We start from the raw sequence: 13951 nt of genomic DNA, 5'->3' as shown, positions 1-13951 counted from the left end.
CATATTTCTAATGCAGCTCTTGCTGTGTATCTTGATATTCTCCTTAACAGACTGAGAGACAGAGTCAGTGCTTATTTCACCAATTCATCTGAATGCTGCAGACACAAAGCCCAGGGCAGATCTCTTTCCCACTCAGAGTTGTGCAGTGTACAACCTGCAGGATGGGCAAGCACGTGTACTTTCCCATCCCCTCCCTGGTGCAGCACCTCAAAAATCCTCACCTGGAAGGGAAAAAAAAAAAACAAAAAAACAAAACACCAAAGCCTTCAATGGCCCTAAGCTCTGGCTATGTCTATAGCAGATCATTATGAGATCACAGACTCCTGCTAACAAGTTTCAGAGCAGCCCCTGCACTGAGTAGCTCAAAAACTTGCAGGCATATAATACCCCAATTAAACCAGACCCATAGAATGGGTTAATCCAGAAGCTGTCTGCAAGCTGCTACAGCTGCACTGTGCTCGCAGACAAGCCCCAGGACCTACAGTTTCCAATAAGCCAGAACAGCATGCTTCCCCTTTCCAGTCAGAAGTTTTAAACCAGGATTACCACTCCATCTCAAGCTCCTGAGCAAATAACTTAAGACCTTTTCCAGAGGATTTCCTGGTTTCATGCTGTACATTCTGATCCCCAGTGATTTCCTGGCCGTTTTTTGTTCTCACAGAAGTGCAGACGTTCCCCAAGAGCAGAAGTCCCCGCTCCATGCCCGGCGCGGGGCGAGCACAGCGGCTGGGGCCGCACTATCATGTTCTGCACGGCCCTCTCCCAGCAACCGCAGCATCCGCTATCCTGTCACATCTGCTGCCACCCCACTGCGACAGCAGGGAAACGGATTCCTCCTGCCACTGCCGCGGGCCCCACTCAAACTGAAAGGAAGAAGAAAGGACCCGCGCTGGCTGTGGTTTGGGGCGATGTTTAACTGTACCAGAGGCGGCCGGGCCGGGCCGGAGGTGAGCTCATCCCCTGTGAGCCTGCGGCTCTGCTGATGTCAGCGCACAGCTCCGTGGCAGGAAGTGATACGGGAGCAGGAGCCCCAGAGGAAACTGAATTGAGCAACTGAGGTTAACTCCTCTGGCATTTAATCATGTGGCATTTCCAGGGACTTTCTAAGAACCCGGGGCTGGGCTGGGCTGCCCAGTGTCGCTTTGCTCACCATTGGCAGGAGGGAGCGGCTGTGCTGCCACATGGCAAACCAAGCAACATCTGCCTCCCCTGAGCTGCTGGCCCCTTCTCCCCCCCAGGGAAAACGTTTCATGAAGAGCTTCCTACAAGGCCCACTGAAGGTAGGACATAGATGCACACAAAGTTTGCTGGAATCTACCTCAGAAACAGTCCTGAATGGTATAGACTCAGATTTGTATTTTTGCAGAGCTCAGGTGAAGCTGGGGCTCTGGATGATGCATCTGTGCATTCCTACAACAGCAGTAACAGTTATCTGGCATCTCATCTCAGAGAGCCTTAGATAAATTGGAGCCTTCCATAGAAACTGGCCAGTGCCATTATTGTCTGTGCTGCTGAGGCACCTCTGCCAGTGCTAGCCACTGCCAGAGAGCTCTGCCTCAGAGTACAAGCCAGGAAGGAGAGAGGAAGACCATCCAAGAAGCATTCTGGAGTTAATCCACAGTACTAAAATGTCCCAAATACCAAGGGATCTTCTATTCATAAAGTTTTTCAAGTAAGGCAAGACATTAACAATAGACAATTTTCACTTTTTACACACCAGCCAGACAATTTCACTGAGCTGCACCTGTACCAGTGACCAGAACCTCAAATGTGGGACTTCTTGGAAAGAGACAGATTTTCTTTCCTTCCTTTTTTTCTACCTCCACTTCTGCTGAAGTAGTCACAACTGAATTAGAGGGAAGGAATGTGCCTGGAAGCCTTCCAAATGCTCCTCTCTTTATAGGGTTTACCAGGAAGACTACAGCCAGTGCTAGAGCTTTGTGGATAAGTGCATGGTTTGCCAGAGTGTGGCTCCACTGTTTAGTCTCATGTAATTATGATTAGCTAATTTCAAACCTTGTGTGGCTGGTGCTGAGTTCAAATTCAAATCACTGCTTTCCAGAGGATTTTCTCCCTGAGAATCTCCTTCTTGGACCACTGCTTGAGGCTACAAAGAAAAACACCAAAAATAAACAAGCTCCCCCATGCAAAATTAGTATTGAAAGACAAAATTGCAAATACGCAAAGTAGGTGGATTATTACTTAAACAAGACTGTGCAGCCCTGAAAGCACATCCATTTGCCACCAACTCCTACATTCAGCAAGAGCATACACCAGGGCATGTAGTGTCCACACACAATCTGAATAGTTGTTCGAATCCATAACAAACCATCCCAGTATCAGCCTTATGAGACACAGCCCAACACTTTGAAAAACACTGCCCATTATGCAGCTGAGGAGATTTTTTTTCATCAAGAATATTTTCTATATTTCAAGTTCTGTCCGTGTCTTGACCAGCTAAACATTTTGTCTATTGACAGTTAAAACCAAAATGACTGTTCTTTTTCTTCTGCTTTGGTTTTGTCCCCCAAACATTCTTCAGCTGTTTAATTCTGAACTGAAACACCAGAATCCTTCACTAACCAAAGTTAAAATGTCACATTTTGAAATGTTAAAAACTCCTGCTTGTCTTTGAGATTTGTCAGTCCACAAATGACACCAGCAGAACTCATGGGTAAGGTTTTGTTCTGTAAGACACGCCCACTTGTGCCTCTTATGATTTTCCATAGAGCTTGAGGATCCCAGTTTGCACAGCTGGTTGCTTTAAGCACTGGTAACACAGGCTTCCCTAATCAGTGCATTTAAATGACATAACATAAATGGGCTTAGGGAAAGCAATGGGCTTTGAGCAAGAGCAGTGTGCTGAACTAGACTGTTACCTTTTCACCTGGACTGCAGAGAAGGAACAGATTTATGCAACAGTTCCCTTGTCTGGGATGTTCTGCACAGGGTTTGCAAACTGTTTCCCACTATCCAGGAAATATCTCCATGCAAGGTCACTGTCACACTAGAAAAGGCTTCTGTTCTCTCCCATATCCTGGCACTTACTTGCTGGTGAACGTTTCCCTCCAGGCCTTCCACATGGCCCTCACAGGCTGCTCTGTCCCTCTGGTTCTGCTGAACCAGAAGTGTTCCTTTGTCTCCTGAGCACTTCTGTGCCACCACATCTGCACAACAAACCTATGGAATCCTGCAGCAAGTGCACAGCTTGGGTTTGGATCTGGCAATTTTTGTGATGCACACTAAATAATGGCTTGTGGCTGTTGTGGGGGTTTTTAAATCACTCCTAATGACAGGTAAGATACCATTAGTAGTTCATAGGACTGAATATCCTTCTTGATTAAAAGATTTTGTCTTGTTTTTACACCTGAAATGTTTTCTTCTTAGCTACTGATTCTACTAATCCTTTGTTTGTTGCATAAGAGTCTCCTGCTGGCAGGACTTAAAAGTTTCTCCATTCATCGAATTTCTCTTTTAGCTTAATTTTAAGTTTCTTCTTTTGAGACAAACTGACATGCTAAGCAATCACTTCAGTCTTTCAAGTCTCCTGGGAAGACAACCCCTCTCTGTAAGAAAGGATGGAATCTCTTGTCTGACATTCCAAGCCTGAGAAAGCGTGGAAGTCTGGTATGTTTTAAGTACAGCATCTCCCCTGGGCTCTCAGCATTCTTCAGTAGCTGAATCTTGGAGGCCATCAGGAAGGCAGTCAGAGTTTCCCTAATTATTTTCAGGCTACCAAGGCTCAAAGAATGTTGTGGCAGACACAGAGTCTGAGAAGGGCAAACACAGCTGCAAGTTCTCCAGGATCTGTGACTGGAGAAGAGGGAAAGGACTGAACACTGTACTCACCCACTTGCGGGGCCTCCCTCTTCGCCTTTTCCCAGCAGAAGGTTCTGCCTTTATTGAAAACAAAGGGGGTGGGGGGGGAAATATTATCAGCTCTCAGATTTGCTGGGCATTGTGACCGAACCACTGAACATGGCCAAGGTGACCTTTGTATTAAAGGTCTTGTCTCACAGGTAGCAGAAAAAGCAAAAGCTGGGGATAGAAGACAGTTGAGGAGGAAACACCTGCCTGACTGCACTGGTGGTGATTATTTGGCAGTGGTGGAGGAGAAACACTGGGAGGAAACTGCTGAACAGGCAGTGGCAACACAGGAAGGCTGGGAGGTGAGTAAGGACTAAAACCACAATAACTGATTTGTGCAACGGTGGCAATTAAAGCTGACCTGAATTAGGGGCAACTTTCACTATCTTTAAGCTAAGAGAAACATCCCTGCTGAGCTCTCTGGCAGTGCTTCTCTCCCCTATAAATGAGCATAAGCCATTTCCTCTCACCGTTCCCCCAGTTAGAACAGTCATTTTCTTGCTTCCTTTTGGCCTTCCTCGTGGTTTCTTCACTGGCTGTGGTCCCACAGCATCCTGTGGGATATCAGCTGTGTTTCCACCATTCTCCTGGGATAAAAGGAGAAAACCATTTAAGCAGGACAATCCCTGAAACAATTTACATTCTCTCATTCTGGTTGGTCTTGGACTGTCTTATCCCACTTAGAGCACCCAGACTCCTAAAGAGTTGGTTGTCTGTGCTTTTCCAGATGTCAAGTGCATTAGAAGATGATCAGCAATACTCCTACCTCTTTGTCTGTCCTTTGGGCTAGGAACATGAGTAAGTTCCAAGAACTCTGGCCAAGGGGCCTTGCCTGCCTATCCAATTACTGGTGCAGAAACAGAGGGTGATGACATGTGAAAAGTCTCCAGGCTAGAACAGAGACCTGGTCAGCCCCTCACACACAGGTCCTGGCTGAGCTGTCACTGCCTGTCACATCAGAGGTGCCTCTGAGGCCAGGAGCTGAGATTTCCCAGGGTGCAGATCCTGGGTAGCCCCAGCATTTACCCCAGAACACCTCTCCTTCCCTTGCCCTTGTTAGCAAGCAGCTTCCCATGGCTGCCTGCAGATCCCATCCAGCTACTGCCATGGCATCCTCAGGCATCTTCTTGGGATGGTGTTCTCTCACCTGTGGCTGCTTCTTTGGTCTCCCCCTCTTTCTCTTCAGGCCCTGGGTCAGTGTGGATGAGATGGGATTCTCAGGCCCTTCGTTGCTCATGCTGGCACTCTCCACTGTTTGCAGATTATAATCCAACAGGTTATTTTTCCTAGACTGGGAAAGAAAACTTGTCTCCTCTTTTTTGCTTTATCTTGTTATGGATTCTCCTCTACCTGCAAGGCTGAAATGAGAAAGAATCAGGCATGGCAGCTTGCTATTGTTCTCATCAGCTGCAAGAGTTCAGGACCCAGCAGACATCTGGGAGCATAACTGTGCTTTATAAATATTCTAGAACCATTCTTTTACCTGGCTTATTCCTCAGCTTTCTGAGGCTTTTGTTCAAAGGACCTGAATTGCTCCAGGCATGGACTATGTTGGTACCTGCATGTACCTTTCCCTGTTTAATCTGAATCAAAAAAGATTATGTCTGCAGCTCTCTAAACTCCACTCTTTGGAGGCTTCCTCCAAAAAGGAAGGAGGTGGGAGATAAAGTGGTGGTGGTGAGTTATAAATGTAACAGTCAAGGGCAAAACTTCCTTTGGAGCTCCTATACTGTCAAATACCAAAGCTAATCCTGAGACCAAAATCTACAGCTAACAGAGGAGCATCCTTACATGAGGATGCTTGAGAGAGCAAGTCCCAGGGTACAAACTCTAAGAAGTCTGGCTCTGGAGCCACCCCTCGAGAGTTTGTTCTTAATCACTGATCGAACAGGCACTGTCTGGAGAGATGGCCTGACTCCAATCAGTGCACTCATCCCTTGGTCCTACATGAGGCTCACTGTTTTCTACAGGACAACACAAGCCCCTAGACCTAGGGTTTTGCTAGGCTCTTGAGCACTAGCTTGTCTGCTGGAAGTTTGAATCGGCAGGCTTGTCAGCCTCCTCCCTGATCCCAAGCTCTGCTTAGTGCCTGCTCTGCTTGGCGTGAGCCCTGATCCAAATTGTTTGCTCTAAGAAATAACCAAGATCATGAGCTGTTGGGAGTACATAGGAAACCAGTGACCTTCCCTGCTTCTGCTTGAGGTTTCTCCTCTGGCATGTCTGCCAGAGAAGGTGGATGTCTGACTGCAAGCCTGGACACCCTCACATCCCAAAGCAGGAAGAAGAAAGACCTTGACCAGAACCTCAGCAGAAACCCGAATCCCAGGCACATTAGGAGAGGTGGGGGTCACTGAAGTTTTGCTTGTGTGCAGAGCCAAAACCTAGCCAAGGATCTGAACTCAGTCCACTTATAGCACCTCCAGACCTTGGCCTTCCTTTCCTTCTTGCACACAAGGGAGGGCTCAAGAAGATGGGAGGGGATGAGGAGGCTGAGCTCAGCTGGACAGAGGCCAGCAGTGCTGGCTGAATCCTCTTTTGTCAGTAGTTCTTATCACAAAATACACAGCTGCGAATAGTGCAGTTAGGAAAGCAACATCATTTATTGTTGCTTAGGAAAGCAGGAGTATCTAGATGAATCATGCATTTCTACCTTCTCTGCTAAACCATCACCTGAGAATTTTTTTTTTGCAACTCTTCACTTTACCTGTTTTACTTCTTCTTTTCCACCTGCTAAATGAAAGATAACAGCAAGCATGAAGAGCTCTTTGCCCCCTTGGCCTTGAGCACTGCTGAGTTGCCAGGTCCCTCCAGCAGGCTCTACCTGAGGCAATAAAGGCAGTACTAAGTAAGGGCACAGCTGCACCATGTAGAAGAGTGTGACTTTTTTGTTCAAAATAATGCTGGAGGGCAGCAGCTGGGCTCAGTTCCAGTTCATGCATGAGCAGCCCTACGGAGAAAACTCACTGGATGCCCCTTTGTGCACACGGTTGGGCCCCAGCTCACAGGTGCTGCTGCACACTCAGCTTTTCTATCAAACCCTCTGATGAGAGGGCGATGGAAAGACTACAGCTCAGGTCTCCGAGTTCAGGCTGCATCTGGAGGAGAGGCAGTTAGAGGAGAAAAAAAAAAAAGTTTTTTCTACTTGCAAGCCACGCACAGTTACCACCAAGTCCCTGAGAGACAAGCATGAAACACTTGCAGTCTCTTTCAGAGAAGAGCTGTGCTTTTACAGACATGGCTTTGTAGTCTGATCAGATGTTCAAGTTCCAAAGATGAGAAGACCTTAACTGAGGATGACAACAAATATTCTGCCCTCTGGCCAGGTACAGTTCCTTAAACCTGCATTTTCTGGACAGAACTGGGGCTCAAATCAGCTGGTGCCAGCATCTGGAGTTGGCTGAGGCAGGAGGGGGTCATTGAGGCTCTGGACTGCCCTAGGAGGAGAGAAGCCCTAGTGCCTCTTCCCAAAGGCAGGTCTAAGCTAAGCCCAGCTCACGTCACACACATCTGCTCCTGGATGAGCCCAGTGTGCTGCAAAGGTGGCTTGAAGCCTCTAGAGCCTGAGCCTTCCCTCAGCTGCCAGTGGAAAGGGAACAGATATGGCCATAGGAATGGACAAGTGTGAAAGTTCTGTCCAAGCTAGATCCCCGAGCAGAGATCGTATCTCCTTATCTGAGGAGGTTGTGCTGAGAGGAGGGTGGAATTCAACATCATCATTCTATTTTTCAGTCTCAGCTTGCATTTCCTGCTTGGTCACTAAAGGCTGGACATGCAGAAGCTGACAGTGTCACTGACAGATGCAGCAAGGGAACTTCCAACCTTCACTCTATATCCTAACACAATGTGTGCAGTCGTGACAGACACTGAAGCCATCACTCTTACTGACACAACCTCTCTCAAGAATTCACTGTAACTGACACCTGCATGGAATCCAAATTTTGCATGTCATTATTCAAGTGGGAGCAACCACAGTGCACAGAATTCATTTTTCTCCAGATGTAAAGAAAGCCAGTTCTTGCACAAAGATTTTTTGCTAAACCTTGCTAAACAAATACACTCTACAATGCCTTTAACACATCTGGTCAGGACTGCAGAAGACAAATGCCAGAGACTGCCAGGATATAGCAGTTGATTTGTACATCTCTCTTCCACCTTTCATCACCCACCAAAGGCACATCCTTCTCAAAGCCTGGTGTGAGAAGAAAAACACACAACCAAAATGATAGAAGCATCTTCCCTAGGGCTTTTGTCAGCTTTACATGACTCAAGTAAGATGCAGACAAAGGAAAAACACCCACTGCAATTTTATTTCAAATTTCTCAACAACCTTCCATGTATACATATAAACTGCCAAACCAATTCTGAGTCACACTGTATACCAAAAGCCAAGTATACTTTCCAGGGTCACTGCATTTCCTGCTGGGATTGGAGCCAGCAGGGCTAAAGCCCAGGCCTACACTGTGTCTACAAAGGCACAAGATATGAAAAACCTATTGAAATGTTTCTGGGCCTTAGATCACCTTCATGTCAGCCATATACACAATCTTTGCATGGTTTTGGCAGTATTGAGACCTCTGTGTTGCAGAAATGTCACCTAAAAGAAAGTCTCATGTCCCAAATGCATTCCCAGGCACCTGGCAGAGGGCAGGGAATCCTCACAGTCATAGCAATTTGCCCGATTTAAGTCCTAAATTGTACAAAGCCAGATTTTCTCATGTCACAAATTCTCAGGAAAGCTCCTCCTGGGGGCAATGCAGTCGTAGCCTAACAGAGTATTGAACAGTATTCTTGAGGGACTTTTCCCTTTCCATAGACTACAGGGGAAGCCTTGGGGATGAAGCTGCTGACTTGGGCAGATAAATTAAAGGGCAGAACCCCTCCCTGTTTTGTTTCCTCAGTGAGGTAACATTTTAGGCCGTGTCCTTGGGACAGACACAGTATGGCACAGGGATGCTTGAGACATCACACTGAACCTCCCAAACCATGTGTGTGATTCACTGCCAGAAACACTGCTCTGGCTGCAGTGCTCACTTACAAAATAAAAGCTTGCAAAGCCTTTTACAAAGCATAACAGGAGTGTTATTATTATAAGAGACCCTGCATTATAGCCTTAACTCCATCGCTGTCTCTATAATAACATGAAAAAGTATCTCCCAAGCACAATGCCCACTTAAGACACCATTGTGCTGCTGTCATGTGTGACAGCAAAGCCAGGGGAGCTTCACTGGCACCAACGTGGTCACTCTTTACTCCTTCTGGTAAAAGACAGAGGGAAAAACATGGCCCAAGCCCTGCATCAAGCAGAGGAAGATAAAAGACTTTGTTAGTCAAGACATCTAAAGAAGAGCCAGGCAGGGAGAGAACTCTCATTCCAATAACTGCAGCAATAACAATCTGCGCTCGTATTACGAGAAATTACTTTCACCTTCCGAGAAATCAAATGCTCACATCTTTTCAGATCTCGCAGTAGATCAAGATATAACACAGCTCATTTTGGTTCCCCATGGACAGTTCTACCAGAAAAGCAGGATAGCCAAGCACTGGAACAGCTCCCTTGGGAAAGTACAGTGGCAGTAACACTCTGGCAAATGTGCCTTTTCTGCCAGACTTTTCTGTAAAAAGAGGAACTTATGAGCTACTAAATCAAGTCTGTGGGAACAGAAAGTAACTGCCACCGTCTCATAAATAATTTCTCAAAATCATAACTAACCTCTCTAGGTGATTTCCCTGACTACGTTGAGTGACTAAATCTAAAGCTTGTTTGATCTCATGCTTAAAAGTCTCCTAGTTCCTTGCCTGTTTGGTTTTTTTTTAATGAACAATTTATTGTCACCTGTTCTTGCATCACCAAGTCCTTCAGCAGCAACATTTCTCTCTCCTCCATTTTTAAACTCCACCAGATTACACATCTCCCTCATCTTGCCTGGCTGAATAAACCAGCACGTTTGTTTCTTGGATGCCATCATATCTCCTGATCATTTTGGTTGTCATTTACACCCTTTCCAATCTGATCTCAACACTGATAAAGATGCTTACTCTCAAAACTATTTTCAGTGAGGACAGCCTGACTAACTTCACATGAATCTGAGAAGCATAGGCTAAGCAACACTTCACTGGGGAAAATCGGTTCTTGTGTAATGTTAATAGCATTGGCTTCCAAAATGATTCGACAAGCAAGCTATTCCACCACCTCTAGCATATCCTGACTGATAAAATACCCAGCTCAGAAGACAGAAACTATTTAAGTTTACAGAGGACAAAAAATACAGGAACCATAAGGGCTTCCACACATCACATTAGCTCTAGAGACTTGCTCAAGGTCTGAATGAGAGTCTCTGTAGCTCAATAGAGCTACATTTCCAACTTTGTTATCGACTGCTCTGTGGCACCAAATCAAAGTGCCCTTGTGTGTCTCAGCTCTCATCCACAAACTGGTGTGTAGCTCCCTGCCTGTTGAGCCACCCTGCGGATGGGGCTGGGGGCAAAGAGCCTGAGCGAGGCAGGCAAAGGCCATCCTGCCTGGGGCTGCTCTGACACAGCCAGCAAAGGAGGCAAGGCTGGGACAGGAGCTTATGGACTAATGACCTATCTACCAGAAAACAAGGCCAAGAGCCTTTTTTTTTTTTTTTTTTAACATTAGAGACATACACAGTTACATGGGAAAAGGGCTGATGATTACTGAGTTTCAAGCAATGATGAGAACATGAACAGGCTCTGTTTCTTCTTTCCCAACTCCTAAGTGCCCAGCATCAGCACAACATCTAGGCACTGCAAGAGCTCTCTTGAATGAGCCTTGCTTGATGCACTGTCTGCCAGCTTCTCTTTGTCCAGATACCTAAGCCAGTTATTGCTCTGAGAGGCACCAGGTTCACCTTAATCCATATCCCTACTAGTCATAGAAATACCACCATGGTTCTGCTGTAGTTAGGCTAAAGTATTCCCAGCTCTTCCTCAGAAAAGTGAGGCTTTGCACTTGCCTGTGCAATGAGTCAAGCCACACATACAGTCCTGGCTGTGCTGAGGTCCTGTTCGTGTCCACTTGCCCAGGACTTTCCCTGAAGGTTACCACAGAATTCCACAGCGAAGGTTCAACCTCAATCCTACCTCAGCATCATCAGCTTTTAAGCCCTATCAAAGCCCCAGGCTTCCTATGGTCAGAGCAGGCAAACCAAGGAGGCAGTTAATCATCCCAGGGAGCCATGGAAAAGCACTGTGGGGATACCAAGAACAGAAAGGAAGAGAGATCTGGAATCTCTTCCTAACTCTGAACTTGGCAAGTCATGTCATCTTTCTGCGCTTCACATTCTCTCTCTATAAGATTATGGAATAGCACTGAAGTATTAACACTTCCCTCAACCTGGGGTGGAGGGATTGAGGATTATGTAATCCCTTTTTTGCAGAGTGACACTAAGAGCCCCCAGCAGCAGAGAACAGAGCAAGGCATCATTAGAGGAATGAACCAGCAGCTCCCCCCATGTCGTGTTCAGGAACACAAAGGAGAGGCGGTGGCAACTGAAGAAATACAGCTCAGGATTAGCCACATCCTGCTGAGCAGCAGAACACACCCTCACCCTCTTTCCCCAGGAAGCTGAAGGCTCGTGGGACCAGTTTGGCCCAAAGCTGTCAGCTGGAGTTCCCTGCCCTGGGAACCCGGCACAGAGCATTTGAGTGGGAGCTGTGTTCCCCAGAGCCACACAGCACTTCCCACCCACTCCCAACCCCAGCAGGCAGGGGACACGGCTCAGCTCATTGTCTCTGTCCAAGGAAACCCTTGTACCAGACCCAGGATCCCAAAGTCTTGAGGCCTGGGGTCTGAAACACCTATCATTCATACTCAGGACATTTCCAGCACTTCTCCCAAAATGATCAAGCCAGATCAGTGAGACTCCTGTGTGTATTGTAGACTCCCTAGCACTACACATTATGAGCCTGTCAGAATTCTCCCTCAGGGCATTTGTCCAAAGACCTAAATGCTAGCTAAAGGACTCTTTCTGATAATAAAGTCTCTATCCAGACACTTTCATCAAAAAAGCAAGCACCCCAAGCACCGCAGAGTTAAATTGGTGGAGAAAAACCCAACAGTATTTACAGGAAAATAACAGGAAAAGGAGAAATCTGTGTTTACTAAGAATTTAAAAATCACAGTTATTTGATTCGAGATAACATCAAGCCTTTTTCCTCTACAGAATATCTTGTATAGCTCAACTACTGACATCTGCAAAACACTGTCCACTTGTGCAAAGCCAGGAAATGGCCCTCTGCACTTCCTGACGAGGACTGGCATTGTGGCACCTGGCACAGGGATGTACGAGGCAGCAAGTTCTGTACCTTATACTGCTTGAAAGTAGCTTTTCCCAATTACCAACCTGCAATTAATTAATCCCCACACCTTAATAAACCCCAGCATCTTGCAGATGAGCTCTGCATACGCATTTCAGATGACGCGGTAAGAAAGGAACAAGATTTACCTGTTGAGAAGTTGGGCAGCACCGCTTGACTCAGCCCCAGCAGAGTGAAGGCAGGAGAGAAAGAGAGGTACCCAGCAGCTGGGAGCCCCCTGCAGTGGTGAGAGGCAGCTAACCCAGGTCTCTGCACACACTCATCTCAGGAGCCTCACAGCGAGCCCAGCACCGTGGGTTGCGCTCCCAGTTTGTGATATGGAAACAGCGCGAGTGCTGCCGGAGATCTCCGGAGATGGCAGCCCTGAGCAGTGACTGCAAGTGAAACCCAGCTCCCCTTGACACGCCTGGAATCACACACTGAACACAACAACCAACACCTAGAAAAATCCCCAACCAGACCACTTACAACAGCCAGCTTCTACGTACTGGCCTGATTACTGAAAATAAGGTCACTTTCCAAAAGTGAAATGAATGATCTGAGTAAAAGGGGACAAATCATTAATGTACTTCCCTCTTTACAAATGCTAGACAGAACCATGCTGACCCTGCTTTATGAAAGAAACCAAACCAAAACCCCTAAATGGGCAGCTCCAGGAAGGCTTGTGATGATAAAGTGGTTATTAATCTGAGTGCAAAATGTGCTCAGGGCATTTACTTTAAGCCACAAATAAAAATGGGAAGCTGAGCTCAGTTAAGCATAAACATATTTAGAAAGGAGACGTTGCATAGCCCTAAGTCAGGTATTTTGTATTAATTCTGTGAACAACCATTAGATCTCACAAAAGTCCCCAAAAGTATTTTGCCAAGAAAAACGCAGACTTTTCACGACTGCCTTGACATATTTGAGACACCTATACTGGGTTTTTTTTGGAACATCACCATTAGCAAAACCATAGACTTAAAATACTTCAATCTGTACCTGCACAAAACCCACTGCAGCATCTCAGAGACAAAATCTGAGGCTTTTCTTTATGTCAAGTAGTAAATTGCTTACAGTGACAGTACCACTGAATAAACTGAAGACAAATTTTTTTCCTCAGAGCCATCCATATAAAAGGTTTGCATCATTTGAGCTCCTCCGTAACTTCTCTAAATCTAAATATGGCACTTAAATAATTTACTGCAGTCTGGAACAATACTGATCTTGACCTTATAAACAGGGCATGATCTTCTGATTAAAGCTGTTCACAGGGGCTCTAGAAATGTGTCCAGTCCCTGGGGCTGCCACATGTTTTCCCTGTGACCTCAGGAATGGCGCCTTTTCTCTGTACTCCATTTCCCACATGTACAGTGGGGATAACAAACCAGGTAACATCTGGCTTATTTAGACAATATTTCCTTTGGGAAAATATTCATTTCTCACCATGTAATTTAATGTCTTAGGCAAAGTGGCTCAAGATTTTTTTTAGAGCTCCAAACCACTAACAAAGCAAAATCAACATGAAATGCTAACAGAGCCCTTTGATCACCCCTGCAACGATGTCTAATCCAAAAATCATTAAATAGTGTATGAAATCAAGTACCTGAAAATTATTATCTGTTAATTTAAATGCATATATATATAGATAGATAATTTATCAACTATCTTCCTGCATATGCACTACTGTTCCATATGAAAATATGCAAACTTTTTCCATTTTTAAATGACTTTTAAAACATTTTTTTTCAAATATCACTAGAGA

The 13951-nt window shown here is 45.9% G+C and overlaps 1 protein-coding gene across 2 annotated transcripts in view; it reads right to left on the bottom strand.

Moving 5' to 3' along the window:
- The window catches only part of LOC128794391 (high mobility group protein HMGI-C-like), a 52395-nt gene that overhangs the window by 3828 nt on the left and 34616 nt on the right, over nucleotides 1-13951 (bottom strand). For both annotated transcript variants that reach the window (XR_008433077.1, XM_053954193.1), the window contains 4 exons: nucleotides 5015-5225; nucleotides 4338-4454; nucleotides 3850-3897; nucleotides 2017-2107 (listed from right to left, as the gene is read on the bottom strand). Coding sequence is in view for 1 of the 2 variants with exons in the window: in XM_053954193.1 (XP_053810168.1) it covers nucleotides 2017-2107; nucleotides 3850-3897; nucleotides 4338-4454; nucleotides 5015-5104 (346 nt within the window). In the remaining variant the exon portion in view is untranslated. The remainder of the gene's footprint in view (nucleotides 1-2016; nucleotides 2108-3849; nucleotides 3898-4337; nucleotides 4455-5014; nucleotides 5226-13951) is intronic.

This window comes from Vidua chalybeata, chromosome 12 (genome assembly GCF_026979565.1).
Source record: "Vidua chalybeata isolate OUT-0048 chromosome 12, bVidCha1 merged haplotype, whole genome shotgun sequence".
Classification (NCBI taxonomy): Eukaryota; Metazoa; Chordata; class Aves; order Passeriformes; family Viduidae; genus Vidua; species Vidua chalybeata.
This window is presented reverse-complemented; position numbering and strand designations above follow the sequence as displayed.